The sequence below is a fragment of the Cryptomeria japonica genome, chromosome 10, assembly GCF_030272615.1.
Source record: "Cryptomeria japonica chromosome 10, Sugi_1.0, whole genome shotgun sequence".
NCBI classification, from domain to species: domain Eukaryota; kingdom Viridiplantae; phylum Streptophyta; class Pinopsida; order Cupressales; family Cupressaceae; genus Cryptomeria; species Cryptomeria japonica.
In genome coordinates this window covers 49,900,936-49,918,377 of record NC_081414.1, presented here as the reverse complement: position 1 = coordinate 49,918,377, position 17,442 = coordinate 49,900,936, and the positions used below count along the sequence as shown (strand labels likewise).

The window sequence follows — 17,442 nt, the reverse complement described above, 5'->3', positions numbered from 1 at the left end:
AATCCTTCTTTGTGTAGGCGGATGGCAAGTTGATGTTGTTTTTCTTAAGAAGATTGGTTAACTCATCAACTTGCTTTGTGTGGCATCGATGCTCATCATGACCATACTTCTTGCAATATGCACAAGTTGGTTTATCCTTCTTAGGTGGTGTCCCCTTCTTGGAAGAGGATGAAAAATCGCCTTGTGATGGAGAGGATGATTGTCCTTTTTCCTGGTGTGGCTTAGACTTAGAGTGCTTCTTCTTCTTGTTGGACTCTTTGCCTTGACTTCCTTGATTCCCTTGATTAGCCACCAAAGCCTTGGACTTTGAAGACTTGAGAAACCCCATGTTCAACAACTTAGATTGTTCCAATATTAACATTTCTGTGAAAGCATCAAATGAAGGCATAACATAAGAACTCCCCACTGTCAAACGATGAGTTTGGAAGCTAGACACAAATGCTGCATATTCTGGTGCAAGCTTGTCCAACAAGTTGAATATCAACTGAGCATCCTTTTTGTCAATTCCACAATCTTTAAGCTTTGCTCTTAGCTCATTTGCTTTGGTGACATAATCTTGGATTGTATCAAAACTCTTGGGATCCAAGTTGGTGAGCTCATTGTCAATCTGATAACCTCTGATTTGATCAACTTGACCATACAATTTCTGAAACATATCCCAAGCCTCTTTGATTGTTTTACACTTCTCAATGTGAAAAATGAGGTCGTCTGATACATACTTGCGTAAAGTTCCAAGAGCCATGCAATTCTTTGTGAGCCATTCTAATTGAGCATTTGGATCAACCTTAGGATCAGGTGGTGCTGTTATTGTTCCATCTATGTAATGTGTGAGACCCTTTTCCATTAATTTACTCCATACTTTAATTTTCCATGATGCATAATTATGTGGAGTTAAAGGTGGAAATTTATTAGGACTCATTGCAACAAAAATGGAAAGAGCACAAAGAGAGGCACAATCACACAAGACACCCCCCAAAATTCACTCAATTAAAGAACCCCCCCCAAAAGTGATGATTGGGCACTTTATAAGTAGTGCGTATACAATGGGCCACTTGCAAAAAATGGCAAAGTGGACTTCTGATTTACAATTTTACAACTGCCTCAATAAGGCCAAAAGAGACTCAAACTGATAATGCAAGAGATCTAACTAAGATCCAAGCAATTTACAAGTACCTAATAGGCCAAATAAGACCAATATTTGAAAGTACAATTTCCACTCAAAATCTCTGAAATTTGATCATAGATTATGAAAGTAGGCAAAAAAATATGCACTTTCAAAAAAAACGGCACCTGAAAAGGAGGTCGTATGAGCTCAAACGAGGCCTTTGAAGTTGCAGAATTGAGGATTGGACAAGTACAGCTGAGAGAATCCAAAAATTCCGAAAAACCTGTGCACCAAAATCAGAAAATAACCACACCACTGCGAAGATCACGAAATTTTAGCCCATTTCAAAACAAATTGCACCAAAAAAGGAGCAAAAAAGAGCAAGATATGGCCTTTCAAAGTTGGACTGCAAAACTGAAAAGCTCAATGGAGAGGGGTCAAAAAAAATTCAAAAAATTGCTGATGTGGCGCCGACGTCAGCAATTCACTGTCTTAAATTTGACGGCCGTATGACCGTCGTGAAAACTTCGCCTCCCTACTGACTGGGCGTCCGTACTGTACAGACTGCGTGGCGCGGGTGACGTGGTGTACAGACTGGACTGCGTACGGATTCTGACGTGGCAGACAGAGGTGGCCACGAGCCAGTGGCCTCCTACCACATGGTGGACGTGGGTCGCCAGTTAAAAAACTGCCGGCGGAAGGAGGCACTGCCGGAGAAGAATATCCCAGCAGGCCGGGAGCCAAGGGGGTCGGCGGCGATCGGGAACCAAGGCGGCCGGCGGGAGAGCGAGGTGGCCGGTGGGAGGTGCTAAGCAGCCGGTGGCGTGCGGAGCAGCCGGCGGGAGTTCTACGGCAGCGGCGGGTGAGACTGGTCGGCGCGGGTTCCGACGGCACGGTACACGGCAGGTTCGTCAGCGCAGATACTACCTACAACGCCTGCAACACACGCAGGGTACGGGCGAGTACGGGGGGGTCTGCGGACCCCCAAGCAACAAAAAAAAAAATTTTGATTTTTTTTAAAAATTAATTAAAAAAATTTCGAAATCCGTACGATAATAACCAAAATGGGGAAAAAAAATAAATTTCTCACCAAAATAGGTCGACTTTATAGTCGAAATTTATGGAAACGGCTTCTCGGATTCAACGGTGATGTCCAAATTGCTGTATGATGCCCCCAAAAAATGAAGATCCCCAAATCCGAAAATAGAAGCCTTCCACGATGTCTCCAAAAACCAATCAATGAAGCCCCAATAGCTCTGATATCATGTAGGATTTTGCCAAGATCAAGGGCACAATGAAAAGCATAAAAAGAGACAATAGAATGACAAGAACAAACTGTATTCTTATCAATATGCAAATGATCAACTGGATTAACCAATACAATGAATATAGGCCTGCTTATATAGGCAAGGCCATATGGATGTATGAGCACACAAATATGACATGTGGCTCAATGAGAAACAAGGGTAGGTAAGAAATACTAGGGGTAGGTAGGAGAAATAATATAATATTCCACAAGAGGTGGATGACCCACCGAATGTGGAGTGTAACAGCAAAATAAGACTACAAAAGGTGGAATTTCTCCTACAAGCTCTATCCCTATGTGCACACTTCCCTAAGTGTCTCAAATCCAAACTACGAAGAGATGCATTATCCTAAGTTAACTTAAGTAAGTGTAATAATATCCAAAATGAATATTTATTTACACCAACACCATCAAAGAGAAGGGTAAACAAAATTTATCAAGTCTTAAAGTTGTGACAGGCATGATAGGCATATAACAAAGATGTGAAAGAGAAAAGTAGTTTATCAAGACGCCACATTGCAGTCTCAAGGCATATGATAATGATACTATAATACAAATAAAATGTGTTCCTATAAAGGCTGCAAGCAACCATCACATGGATGGTGGCATACGTTAAAACGCGCAGAGTAATTTGCAAGTACTTGTGAGCTAAATGGGCTAGGCATGTTACTCACCCAATAACTCACCAATGAGATATGAGCAAGCAATTGCCCAAGTACTTGTAAAAAATTTCAAGTCCAACAATAAAACTCATATGGCAGAAAAAAGACCAGCCCACCCATTAAAAAATAACACTCAATCATTTTTCACACCATTCATTTGAGCTTTCAACCTTTTGACATATTTGTGTGTAGCGCATTTGTATGCAGACAATATTGTGTGATTCCAAGTGAGTACAGTTAATTTTAGTGAATTATCAGCTGCATTTGACAGATATGTAACGTTTTGTGTTTTCATCCTAGCTGCTAGATTTACTTTTTTATTTTATTTTTGATTCTATGTTATAACGTATTATCTTCTAGCTGCTAGGCGGTATGTTTAAATTTTCGGTTTCCTAATTATTCTTTTCTGCTAGGGTCTGACTTTATTTTCTAGAAAGAAAAATGGCATCCATAATAAATAGAAGTGGTGGCAAGCCTAAGGACCCTGCATGCAAAATGGCAGTGTAGGTACAGAGCCAAGAATGAGGATATGCAGCTATTGTAGGTTGCATATTAAAAGACATCATTGCCTCAAATTTCATCTTGCCTAAATCCCTGGCTAAGATGTGCTTATATGTAATGCAGTGGACCCTGAGTTGAACAAGAGGTTAAGGCTCTCCTTGCATCTTCGAGGAGAGGAAAATATAAATAAAGAGGACAGCTGAGAATCGAGATAATGACAGCAGTCATGAGTTCCATAGGGTCAAAGGTAAATTTAGGGGGCTCTTCATGTTGCAATGGCCCACAGATTGGGAATCTCATAGCACAACTAGCCAAAATTGATAATTCACAATCATGGGCATAGTATTTTAGACTCCTAACTCTCCTAATGTGTAACCTTCATTGAAAGGGACTATGTGGAATCAAGAAAAACATAATGCGGCCAAGTGCATATGCCAATTTTTGGTACTACAATTACATAAAATATAATCTTGTGAACAGTCCTTATTGGGAGGCATAGGTCAATGCATTGACTATAGCAAGAAAGAAGTACAAGGCACCAAGCCTTATGAATTGAATGTGTCATTGCTGGGCAATGCTATCAAAAACACAAATGTTCTGATTGAAGAACGGAAGGAGATTTAGTGAAAGAAGGACTACAATGTTTCATCAACAGGGTGGACGGATGACAAGAACCATACGCTAATCCACTTCCTCATGGCTTCAGATCGACAATTGATCTTCATCCCTCCAATGAAATGAAAAATGTTGAGACCTTACACATCATATGAGGTTAAGACTCTCCTTGCGTCTTACGAGGGGGAAAAAATGGAAAAAAAGAGGACAGCTGAGACAATGGCATCAGTCATGAGTTATATAGGGTCAAAGGTAGATATAGGGGGCTCTTCATGTTGCATTGGCCCACAGATATGAGAATCTCAGAGAGCAAATAGTCATACTTCACAAGCATAAAAAAAAGTTTTTTATTCCGTCAAAATACTCCAGATGTGTGAACTTCATTGAAAGGTATTGTGAATCGAGAAAAACATGATGAGGCCAACTTGGCATATGCCAATTTTTTTTACTGCAATTGCATACAGTATTATGTCATGAACAGCCCTTGTTGGGAGACATTGGTCAATACATTAATTGTGGCAAGAAAGAAGTACAGGGCACCAAGCCCTTTTGAGTTGAATGAGTCACTGTTGAAGAATGCTATTAAAAACACAAATATTCTAGTTAAAAAACAAAAGGAGATTTGGTGAAAGGAGGACTACATTATTTCATCAAAAGGGTGGACAGATGGCAAGAAGTAGAACCATACACTAATCAAATTCCTCATGGCTTTAGGTTAATAGTTGGTATTTGTAAGGTCAATCAATGCCTCCAATGAAGTGAAAATTGTTGAGACCTTATGCATCATATTAAAGATGTGGTGATAGAGGTGGGCATGGAGAATCTTATGCAAGTTTTGATAATCAATGTAGCTCCATATGTGGCAACTGATAGACTTGTTAAGGCAAAGACACCCTACACTTTTTGGAGCCATGTGCCAACCATCACCTTGATCTTCCTCTTGAAGATATAGGCTAATTTGGATAGGTCAAAACCCTTGTGGACAACATGAAAATTATTACATAAAACATCTAAAACTATCCATGCACGTTCAATTTTATGAAAGTGTGCAACAACAGTAAGGTGCTTGGGCAGTTAGGAGTCACATGATTTGTGACCGATTTCATTACATTGAAGAGTATTGTAGTCGCATTACCACCTCTAAGTACATGTATATGAGTGCTAGTTGGTTGGACCGTGCTGACTCGGAGAAGGCTGAAAGAGATATGGTCATGAAGAAAATTTTTGATAATTTGTTTGCCCAGCACACGGAAGAGATCATCAAGGTTAGTTTAGATTAAAACAAATCTGATTTTTTCTTATTTTCTGATATTAGATTTTACTGATTTTTTATAATTTTCTTATTTTTTTAATTTGCTATTTTTTTTCTTTTTTCTTTGTGCAATTTTTTTCCTGAACTTTATATATATTGTCTTGTTTTAGATGCCAAAGGCCCAAAACTGTTGCTTAGGGTTGTGCGATTGGTGGATAAATAGCAAAACCCCATTGTTTATGAATATGAGGTCATGGGCAAGGCCAAAGAGGCTATTTGTCTAGGTCAAACAAAAACAAATATGACAAAGGTGGAACAAACGAACTCCACAAACACATTCACTTTGCTTAACCCATAAATGACTAGTTTATGGATAGCCCCAACACATGGACGGTGAGGATAATCCCTGATGAAACCCTTAGAGACATCATTCATGACGAGTTGCAGATCTGTAGATTTGTAAGGCATGGAGGGAAGGTTGATGACTCTACAACCAGATAAAAAAACATATATGTTTAAGTTCAACTAAGACAAGTTTAATGCTTAATTTTAGTTTATCTTTGTAAGTTACTTACAAAGTCATAAATGTTGTCCACACAAATCTATGGTGGGAAGATTTTTGTGCAACAACACCTAATTTTCAAAAACTCGTCATTTGGTACAGCCCTATAGCACTTCTAAGTGCAAGCACGATTGTAGTGTTTTTAGGTCATTCACATGACGAAGCACAGTATGTAGATTCACGTGACCTTGTTTTTCTGCAGTGCAACCTTCATCTATGTACCTAGAAGGTGGAGGGGCAAGAAGCGAAAGGATTGACCTTGATTACATTGATCCATATTCAAATTAAATTGTTGAGGATGTGAAGCCTACATTTTCTTGCACATGTAGAGGTAAATATGGAGGCTGAAGGCAAGGTTTTAATGGTGGCTTCGTAGGATGTACATCATATGCGGAAGGCCCCAATTGAAAGTAATATTGTTCCTCAAAAGGAAGCATTGCCATCCAATTTGACATATGGCACTATGATCTGTAATGAACTCATTTTTCGCTCTATGAACAAAGGAAATCTACTTATGTGTCAGTAGTATATACTCCAAACAGTACTACCTCTAAACATGTTAGAATTTAAATTACTAACATAAAAAATTTCGTTTCTCGGCCCTTCATTACTGTTATTTGGTACATTTTGAGACTATTGTTGAAATATTTTTATTGAAAATGGCGTCGTCTTTTCGGCTCCTGCGTCCTGCCTGTTTTGCGGGTGACTATGGGGTAAACACTAATCCGTGTTTATTAGGATGCCTAAATTCAGAGTGCAGCTGCAGAGAGACTCTCTAGCTTACCCAGGATTATTAATTGTAAAAGAATCAACCCAACCTGCGAATGGAAAAATCACAATGGTTTCACTCATGCGAGAGGGTTTGCACATCACGGTTGCGATCAAGTGATGTATTGAAGCCCCAGGGGACCAAATTAAATATTGAGGTCATCTTAGGTAATTGGACTGTCGCAGTCAACATAAAAGTGAGCAAAGAAAAGACTAAAATATAGTCTTCCTTCTGGCATTTCTGACCTTAATTGTTCTTGGTGAATTCTTGTCAATAAATTCCACCACCTTACCTGTGTTTGCAGAACCGTCTCAGTTTCCACTGGCATGGGAGCAGAAACAATAGTTTTCGACTGTACGGCATTGTTCTTCTTTCGTCCAATTTTAGAAAACCCACCTGCTCCCCTCTTTTTCTTGGGATTTTTGCCCGCCTTTTTTGGTGAATCTCTCTTGAGCAATTCATTATCTAAACTCCACAAATTCTCCTGGGTTTTTTGCTTCTTTTGACCGCCCCCCTTGCTGTTCTGTTCCGGGTTTGCCTTACTGCCTTTGCTAATGGCACTCGTAATGCATGTAGGTTTGTGTGAAATAGTCAAAAATAAGGATGGGTACTTCTCAGAACGCCAAATCCTTCTGGGGAAACAATACCCATGAATAGACGAGGCTTGAGTAGACCGCCCACGATTCAATTGATGGGGCTCTGAATGAAAAATCCTCGAGTTTAGGACAGAATGTACTTGTACTGCCGACATTGGAAATTTAGTCTAGAAAACCAAATTATTCATAAGCAGTACATAAAAAAAATATAAAGAGATGGGCGAGTAACTTTCGTTCATAAGAAGCTCATACAGGTGCTGTGCCGAGAATACATTGGATTGTGATACAGAATCGAACACCGACTTCTCCCAACCTCGAAAATTTTGGCTGATCCTTGTTTCGATATATATGCGCGTGAGGGAGAGTGTGTTTGTGATTTTGGTTTTTGGTTTTTTTTAAATGGTCAATATTTTTATCCTTCGTTTTACATTCTTTTGTGTAGATATTCAAGTAGTTGGATTTAGTGTATGATTTGATGTGTTTGCTTAGGTAAATATTATTGTAATGAGTTTTTCTTTTTATATTCTTAATTAGTTATTAAAATTTTTAATTTGAATCAATTATAAATAAGGTTTTATTTTTGTTTTTAAAAATATTTTTATTTTCTAAAGTTGTGCAATTTTTAAGTTTACATATTATAAAAATTATGTTTTTGTATTCTGATTGGCCAATACAACTTTTGTTGTTATAAGCGGATTTTTCGGAAATCTAAAACAAATAATGTTGGGGACAACCATTTAGGCGGGAATATAGGTACTTAGCCGATAGGCCCGATATTTTTCGCATGCCGATAAAGAAGTTTTGCAGTTACCCCCATCCCAAGCACGTAAGTTTTCTTCTGTGATTAATTTTTATGGCTACTCTGAAACTACTTTTGTCCCCTCTACCAAGCAGTGTAAATCTGTTTGAATCCTATAATTTATGATATTCCAGTAGGCCATAAATTGAAGCTGCTTCCAAAGGATTCCCCATAAAACAAAACTTTCGCTCTTGAATTCGAAGTTGCCTGCAGTATGATGCGGGAGAAATTGAAAGCCATTAACAACGAATCTTTAAATGGAAAGCACAAGATTCAGAAGGGCAAATCCTCTCCCAAACAATCTGCATCTTGTCAACACTGGTATTTTTCTTGCGCTAAAACCTAATGGTCAATTAATATTTTCTTATATTTGACTGTAATTTTTTCCTTTTGGAGTCAACCTGGAAATATATGCTTCATAGCACGATTTTTATTTGTGTTCTACTGCAATTTTGCTTCTGAAAAATGGCAAAGTGGAATAAAAATCGCTCCCTCGCATTTCCACATGAAAATCGATAAATCAGAAAAATAGCTTCTTATATTTAGAGTGAAGTTTATCTGCAATTAGAGGACATGAGAAAACATTATTAATTAGAAGTTATATAAATGCTTTTTAGGATGATTTTAGGACAACACTTTCCAAAACCATTTCTGATTTGAACTCAACAAATCAGAAAACTGTATTTCATAATAAATATGAGTTTTATGGGTTGCAATTAAGAATAATACCTGATGTTCTGCAAAAAGGATTAGAAAATATAGAATAGATAAACTATACTCCTCCAAATGCTAATCAAGATGCTCATAGTTGCTCCTCCCTTGTTCCTCTCCTCTCCAAGTCCCAAATGAGTGTAGCTCTCAGCTTTTAGCACTAGCCATGGATGCCATATGGAAATTCAAGATGGTTGAATATGATAAGCAAATTCTATGCAAGTGTAGATAGTGATGCTATGAAAAAGCTCTATGCTAATGTCAGTATAACAACAATACTCTAATGCTTCCTTTTTTTTTTTGTTTGAGGAGAAGGGTTCTATTTATAGAAGAAATGGGGAAATGAAGGGTTAAGATTGAATGGTTTAATCAAGGGCCAAGTTTGAAAGTTGGGGATCCATGTGCACAATTGGCACCAATAAAATGGTGACAAGTGTCAACATAGGATTGGGTTGAGAGAAGAGGTTGGAGGCATTAAAGGCCTGAGAAGACCTCATGGTTATCTAGAGGCTAAGGGTCAAGTCCAAATTAAGATTACCCACTGGATTAAGAGTTAATCCAAGGATAAACCTTTGTGCAAATGTTTAAGAGATAATCATGGTCAAAGCATTAATGGCCTGATGAGACCTTTGGGTTAGGTAGAGGTTGAGTCAAAACAAATGTTTTAACCATGTGGGAGGGTTTGAGGTAACCATTAATGGTTATCGGAGACTTTGGGGATTAAGTGGTTGAAGGTTGAAAGCCTTCAATGGTTATCAAAGACTTTGAGCCATTTAGTGGTTGAAGGTTGAAAGCCTTTAATGGTTATCAAAGACTTTGAGGGTTTGAGAAGTGACTTCCCTTTTGCTTAGGAATGTGACAAAGTTTAGAGAAGGGGTTAGGTTATTTAGAAGTGATTAGAAAATTCTAGAAGGGGTTTAGGCATGCAAGTGGATTTTGTGGGAAAATGCAAGTGGGAGAAATTTTGGTATTTTCAATTAAAATAAAATCATTTATTTCAATTAAATGGTGTAATTTGCATTTGGATAAATATTCAAATAAATATTAATTTATTTAAATGAGAAAAATGAAGATAAAGCATTAAAATGCTTGAAGACTTTGAGGGAAACCATTAAAGGCTTGAAGACTTTAAGGAAAACCATTAAAGTCTTAAGAAGACTATAGAAGGAAGCCATCAAGTTTGAATACTTTAAGGGAAACCATTAAAGGTTTCAAGTGGGTGAGGATAAATAAGATTTTAAATAAATAATTTATTTAAAATAGTTGTGCAACTTGCTTTTGTAGGAAAATACAAGTGGGTGGAGGATAAAGGTGATTTAAATAAATTATTTATTTAAAATAATTGTGCAACTTGCTTTTGTAGGAAAATACAAGTGGGTGGAGGATAAAGGTGATTTAAATAAATTATTTATTTAAAATAATTGTGCAACTTGCATTTGTAGGAAAATACAAGTGGGTGGAGGATAAAGGTGATTTAAATAAATGTTAATTTATTTAAATGTGAGAGGTGGGATTTTGGGGGAATTTAAATAAATATTAATTTATTTAAATGTGAGAGAAGATTTAATTAAATAAATATGATTTATTTATTTAATTAATGGTCTGAATTTGGTTAAGTGAATTAAATCAAATAAATTGAATAATTTATTTAATTAATAGGAGAAAAGGGTTAAGATGAATTAATTAAATATTAATTTAATTAATTCATTAATTGATGGTTAAATAATCAAATAAATACTAAGTATTCATTTAATTAAGTGGACAGATTTATGTGACTACATTTGCCCCTCTTTGAGACAGTGCGGTTTATCGTGTCGTTTCAAAGAAAGAAAAATAGGTGTGAAGAAATGCCCCATAAATGTAAATTTAATGGGTGGTATGCCCCCTCGAGAGATGGGTCGAATTTTTTTTGAAAAATCGGGCGATCTCTCGAAAAAGAATGAAAAGTGGAGGGGAGGTAGAATAGAAGAAATTAGAACTAATGATGAAAGAATGGGAGAAAATGGAGTGAATATGAAGAAACAACAAGCCAGTGGGTACCCTGAGGTCATGCAAGAGATACATAGCAGATGTAGTGTGGGGTGTGGATTGATGCTATACAATTGATCAAAATTGGTTGGACAATCTGGTGCAATCGGTGTAATTGCCCCGGTTAAGTCAAAGCGTGACAGTTGATGTCAGTTGGTCGCTTGGACATGATAAAGTCTGAGTAAGTGAATCAAAGTGACCTGTTGGTGACTTAGACAATTGATGTAATTGCCCGATGAAGTCAAGGTATCTGAAGCAAAATACTCGTTGAGACTTAGACAATTGATGTAATTGTCCATTGGATTGTGTTTGATTGGTTGATCAATTGATAGTGTGTGCGTGGGATGGATGATTGTGGTGAATCATGGCAGCCCCGTTGAGACTAGATCATTATGATAAATGTCTGATGTAGTCTAGGATTACCATGATCGATTACCTGTTGAGACCCGAAGATACTTGATCAGAGTATCTGTTGATAGTCTAGGTGTGTGTGAGTCGATGTATCTGTGCAGATAGAGTAACTTTCTTGACTTATTGGATGACTTAGGATAAGAAACACAATCCCTCCTATTTAGAGATGGTTGGTGATGAATGTGGCTTGATTAGGTTGATTGGGAAACGATGTAGGGTATGTGATGGTGATTATCGAGATGGGGAGGGTGGGGGGGGTTCAATGTTAGATAGAAGAAATGGAGGACCTATTACATTCATATGGAAGAAGAGGAAAATAGAGTATCCATTGTCATTACTATGTATGAATGATATGCAGCTATTTATGAATGTATGGATGGATGGAATGCAACGGAATGCAATATATACAAATGAGATGGAATGATGATCCATGGTGCTTTATTTTTCATCATTGAGCTTTAAAATGTTGTAAGAAAATACAAGCAACTTGACATAAAGATTCAAGATGATCAGAGTATTTCTTACATGGATTTTGATATAGCAAGTTAATACAAGCAACTTGATATAATGGATCAAGTTGACTTGAGTATTCTTGCGGAACAGACAAGGATTATCTCCTTTCATGCATGACTTGGATCGTCCTCCTTGATCTTAGGCTGATCATATCCTGAGACAAGTGCATACCGTAATAAGAGATAAAACCTTTATCCAGTTTGGATGAGGTAGGAGGAACCAAAGAAAAAGCATTGTACCTGCAAACAAACAGTATATACATAAAGAATAAAGAATAAGGATCCTTGGTAATGGTTCATGCTCATATGGTAGAGGTATACGTTGTAGTCAGCAAGCCGTAGTGATCTATGACTGTATTTTTGCCTATGATCACATAGCTTAGTGAACTTCCCACGTAGACACCATTAGTACATGCCCTAGAACTTCATCGGAAATAATGCGCAAACGATACAAAACAATGCTGCAAGATCCTGATACAGATAAACGAACGATTGTACTCACAAATCAACCAAGTATTTGATAGCTTAACATAATTTTCTTGTCAAAGAAAATGTCACTTTTGTCTTTGTTTTGGTAAGGAAGGATGCATCCTTGTTGAAGACAGTTTGATTGTTGATGTTGATTGTGTGGTTGATTGGTAAATGATCATTGTGTGAGTAGTTTGTCAATATTTATTTTGGTATCTGCATGGATGGGTATGTACAAGGTGTTGCCATGTTTTTGTGTGATTTTTCAATGGTTTTGTCGATGTTTTTGGATTTTGAATTGTTTTGAATGTTTTTGGTATTTTTGCGAGATATTTTTGAATGTTTTTGGTATTTTGATGATTGCTTAAATGAAGAACTTGAAAGAATCATAATACAATGTAGAATCCACTTCCATCAATAGGTTAAGGGCATTGCCCCCAGTTTTAGACATGACTATGAAAAAGCGGGATGCTTAGACGCATGAAATATTTATCATAATTGCAGAGGAATAACAAGCCATGTTTTTTGGATGGATGGATGTATGTATGAAGTAGATGTGATCGCAACAAGTCTGAAAGACAATGGAGCCATAGCCTTTACGAGTGGCGCCTGTTTGCCAGGTTTTCACCACCGTACTTACCCAAGGTGCCACCGGAGTGGTTGTTCACCGTTTGGATGCATGATTTTTCTTTACTTTTTTTGAATGTTTTTGTATTTTCTTCAAGACATTTTCTGAATGTTTTTGGTATTTTCTAGTATGTAGGGGAGCTTGATGCTCTATACAGCTCAGGTATAAAACCGTTTGAGGTGCATGTTGTTAATTGGATCTGCGAGTGGTTCTCCTTTTGAAGTAGCCAACTGACATGCCCCAGATCCGAATACAGCAGTGACAACATATGGGCCTAGCCAGTTTGATTCAAACTTGCCCTGATATTCTCTGTTTGGTTGGTTGCGAGGATTTTCTCGAAGAACAAGATCACCTACCTCAAATGTACGAGGTCTAACTCGGTGATTGTAGCTTCTGCTCATGCGCTGCTGATAGGCTTTGAGATGGTTGTATGCAGCTTGTCGTTTCTCATCAAGTAACTCTAAGTCCTGAAGACGGGATACTCTGTAGGCTTCATCATCGATGAGATTGTGCAAGGAAACCCGTAATGATGGTATCTCGACCTCAATAGGCAAGATAACTTCTGCACCATAGACCAATGAATAAGGAGTTGCTCCTGTAGGGGTTCGAATGCTAGTTCGATATGCCCATAGCGCTGGATTTAGTTGAACATGCCAATCACGACCGGCATCATTGACTGTCTTTTTGAGGATTCTTAATATGTTTTTATTGGATGCTTCGGCCTGACCATTGCCTTGTGGGTAATAGGGGGTGGAAAAGCGGTGTTGGATATGAAATTTCTCACAAAGTTCACGAACATCCTGATTTTTGAAAGGGAGACCGTTATCTGTGATGATGGACATGGGCACACCATACCGGCAGATGATGTAGTTGAGGATGAATGAGGCGATCTACTTGTCGGTGACTTGGGTAAGTGGAACAGCTTCGATCCACTTTGTGAAATATTCAGTGGCGGTAATAATGAATTTGTGGCCATTGGATGAAGATGGATGAATCTTACCCACAAGGTCAAGGCCCCATTGACAGAAAGGCCATGGTGTCGTGATTGGTTGTAGTTCCTGAGCTGGTGCATGTATCAGGTCGCCATGAACTTGACATTTCTTGCATTTTCTGACAAAGTAGTAGGAATCCTTTTCCATAGATGGCCAATAATATCCAGCTCGCAGGAGTTTCTTGGCGAGTGATGGACCACTTGAATGAGTCCCGCAAATTCCTTCATGGACCTCTTCCAAAGCCTTTGTTATCTCACCTTGTTCCAGACATCGAAGGAGAGTACCATCAAGACCACATCGGTATAGGGTTTCGGCAATAATGGTATATCGAGCAGTTTGGTGAATGAAGGTTTTTCGTTGGTTATTCGATTGGTTGGGAGGAAGGGTATGATCGCGGAGATAGGTGTAGAACTCACCGTACCATGGGGATTCAGAATCGACAAGGCGACATATCATCTCGGATTCAGGGATATCATAAGCGGGGATCCAAATCTGTTCGACCAAGAACTCGTAGCGTGTTGAATTCTATGGAAGATCTAGGAGAGATGCAATGGTAGCCATAGCGTCTGCAGCTCGATTCTGATCTTGTGGTATCTGCTCAAAAGTGATAGTAGTAAACGATGTCTTTAGAGTGTCCACCATTTGCTTATATGGCATGAGTTTATCATCTTTGGTCTGATATTCATCTGTTGCTTGTCGAATGACTAGTTGTGAGTCACCATATACTTGTAGTTCTTATAATTTCCATTGGATGGCTAACCTGAGTCCTGTGATCAAGGCCTCATACTCGGCTATATTGTTTGTGCATGGAAATGTGAGCCTGTAAGACTTCGGGATGCTATCACCTTGAGGTGTGATAAACAGAATGCCTGCCCCCGAGCCGTGCCTAGTGTATGAACCATCAAAATATAGTTTCCATGGTTGTGTTGTTGTGATCATGAATATCTCTTCATCTGAAAAATTGGAAATAAGAGGATGATCGGCTGTGAGGGGTGCATCGGCCAACTGATCTGCAATAACTTGACCTTTGATAGCTTTACGGTCTACGTACTCAATGTCAAATTCACTTAGAATCATCACCCATTTGGCCAAGCGGCCTGTCAATGCTGCTTTGCTGAGTAAATACTTGAGTGGATCAATCTTTGCAATGAGTTGTACCTTGTGTGTTAACAGATAGTGCCTCAGTTTAGTGGCTGCTAAGATTACTGCTAGGCAAGCTCGCTCAATAGGGGTGTAATTGAGTTCATAGCCTACCAGTGTGCGAGAGATGTAGTAAACAACACACTCTTTTCCTTCTGCATTATGTTGTGCCAGTAATACACCTAATGCTGTACTTGTTGCTGAGATATAGAGTAACAACGGTCTACTTGGATCTGGTGGCATCAACAATGGTGGATTCATGAGATAGTCTTTAAGCATCTGAAATGCTTGTTGGCATCGGGCATCCCACTGAAAGCGGATGTTCTTGTGTAGCAGATGTGTAAATGGGTGACACTTATCAGCCAATTGTGCAATGAATCTTCAGATGGATTGAAGTCGTCCTTGTAATGTCCTTAGCTGACTGATATTCTTTGGTGGTGGCATGTCCATGATTGCTTTTACCTTTGCTGGGTCGACCTCAATACCTTTGCTTGATACAATGTATCCTAGAAGCTTCCCGGAGGTCACTCCAAAGACACATTTCTTTGGGTTGAGTCGAACATGGTATTGTTCCAGTCTATCAAAGATTTTATCTAAGATGTGGAGATGCCCTTCTCTGGTGAGTGATTTTGATAGTAAGTCATCCACATAATCTTCCATCATAGTATGCATCATGTCATGGAAGATGGTGGTCATTTCTCTTTGATAGGTTGCTCCTGCATTTTTGAGACCGAAGGGCATTACATTCCAGCAATATGTGCCCCATGGACATGTGAAGGCAGTCTTATGTTGATCTTCTGGTGCGATCTTTATCTGATTGTATCCTGAAAAACCATCCATGAGTGAAAGCATGGCATGTCCTGCTGTCAGATCCACTATGATGTCGATATTTGGTAGGGGGAAGTCATCCTTAGGACATGCCTTATTCAGATCTCTGAAGTCAGTACAAATGCGGATGCCCCCTTTTGGTTTGCCGACAGGAACAATGTTGGATATCCATTCTGCATAATCAATTGGTCTAATGAAACCAACATCTAGGAGTTTCTTGAGTTCTGTTTTGACTAGTACTGCAATTTGAGGATGCATCTTACGAAGATTTTGCTTGACAGGTTTGGCTCCTTCTATGACGGTGAGGTGATGCATGACTAAATCAGGATCAAGCCCAGGCATGTCTGCATATGACCATGCGAAGTTGATCTGACGCTTCTGGAAGAACTCTATAAATTTAGGTTGTTCCTCTGGAGTGAGAAGAGATGTCAGATGTATGAGATGAGGATTTTCAAGATTCCCCACATTGTATTCTTTGGTTTCCTTGATGAGAATCGTTGATCATTCCTGTTGTGTACCAGCAGGGAGAATGTCAAACCCTTCATCCTCAGGTGCCTCAGAGAGGTTTTCACCATTGGATACGCTCTTTCTTTTTATTTTTTTTGGATCAAACAGTGCCACAGTGTGGTTTTCACTGGAAGATCCATGTTTTAGTGTTATATGTTTGTAGCTGAAAGGTTTGGCATCCGCCCCGAAGTATGTTGTGCTATTAAGTTCAATGGCGAATCCAGCTTTGTGATCCCCGCTTGGTAGGTTATCCCTTAATTCCAAAAAGTCAATGATAGCCTCATCGTTTTGGAAGAAGTCAAGACATGGGGGATTTGGTTGGTTCCATTCGATGAGTTCAGGGTGGATAATGGGCATTACTTCATCGATTAGGTTAAGTTCGTTATAGGTATCAGTGAGGGTTAAGACGTTATGGTGAAGGTCGTTGATGGTACTCTCCCTGTCAGAATCAAGCGTAGGATGAGACGTAGGGTCTGTGGAAGATGTTTCCAGTTCAGGAACCAAAGTGGTCTTTATCTGTGCTTCTCCGTAAACAGGGATGTCTTTGCGTGGTGGAGGTGGTGATGTGTCTTCCTCATCTGAAGTGTTAAGCTGTACAGAATCAAATTCCCACTCATGTGAGTCTGTCTCTGAATCACTTTCCAGCATCCGATTACTATACCATACTGGGATGTCCTTTGAGTTAAATACCGCAGGTGTGATTGGTTGATGTACCTTTGTAATGATCGGTGCTGCAGGGCGATTGAGGGGGATCAAGGAATCTGTTATAGGGAGTATTGGTAATATTGATTCCGTTGCTTCTGCTGGGACTGCTGGTGTTATAGATGCTGCCGCGGGTGCTGATACAGTTACTGTTGCTAATGGTGCGACTGATGAGATGACGAGTTCATTTGATGGGATGAGTGGCATTGGTGATAGTTGTGTTGGGGTTTTGAGCCTCAGTGGGGCTGTTGGGATGGTGCTTGAGGGTGCTTTGATTATGAAAGGTGCCCACTTTGCAGTAGGTGGACAAAATGGTTTGCTGGGTTTTCCTTTGAACTTGAGTTTAGG

At 38.9% G+C, this 17,442-nt stretch overlaps 1 protein-coding gene across 1 annotated transcript in view; it reads right to left on the bottom strand.

Annotated features, from left to right (window-relative positions):
- Positions 1–7,757, bottom strand: part of LOC131029533 (uncharacterized) — a 95,475-nt gene extending 87,718 nt beyond the window's left edge. The window contains exon 1 of the mRNA XM_057960043.2: positions 7,065–7,757. Within this exon, the coding sequence (XP_057816026.1) occupies positions 7,065–7,523 (459 nt within the window). The 5' untranslated portion in view covers positions 7,524–7,757. The remainder of the gene's footprint in view (positions 1–7,064) is intronic.
- Positions 7,758–17,442: the final 9,685 nt, after the last annotated feature.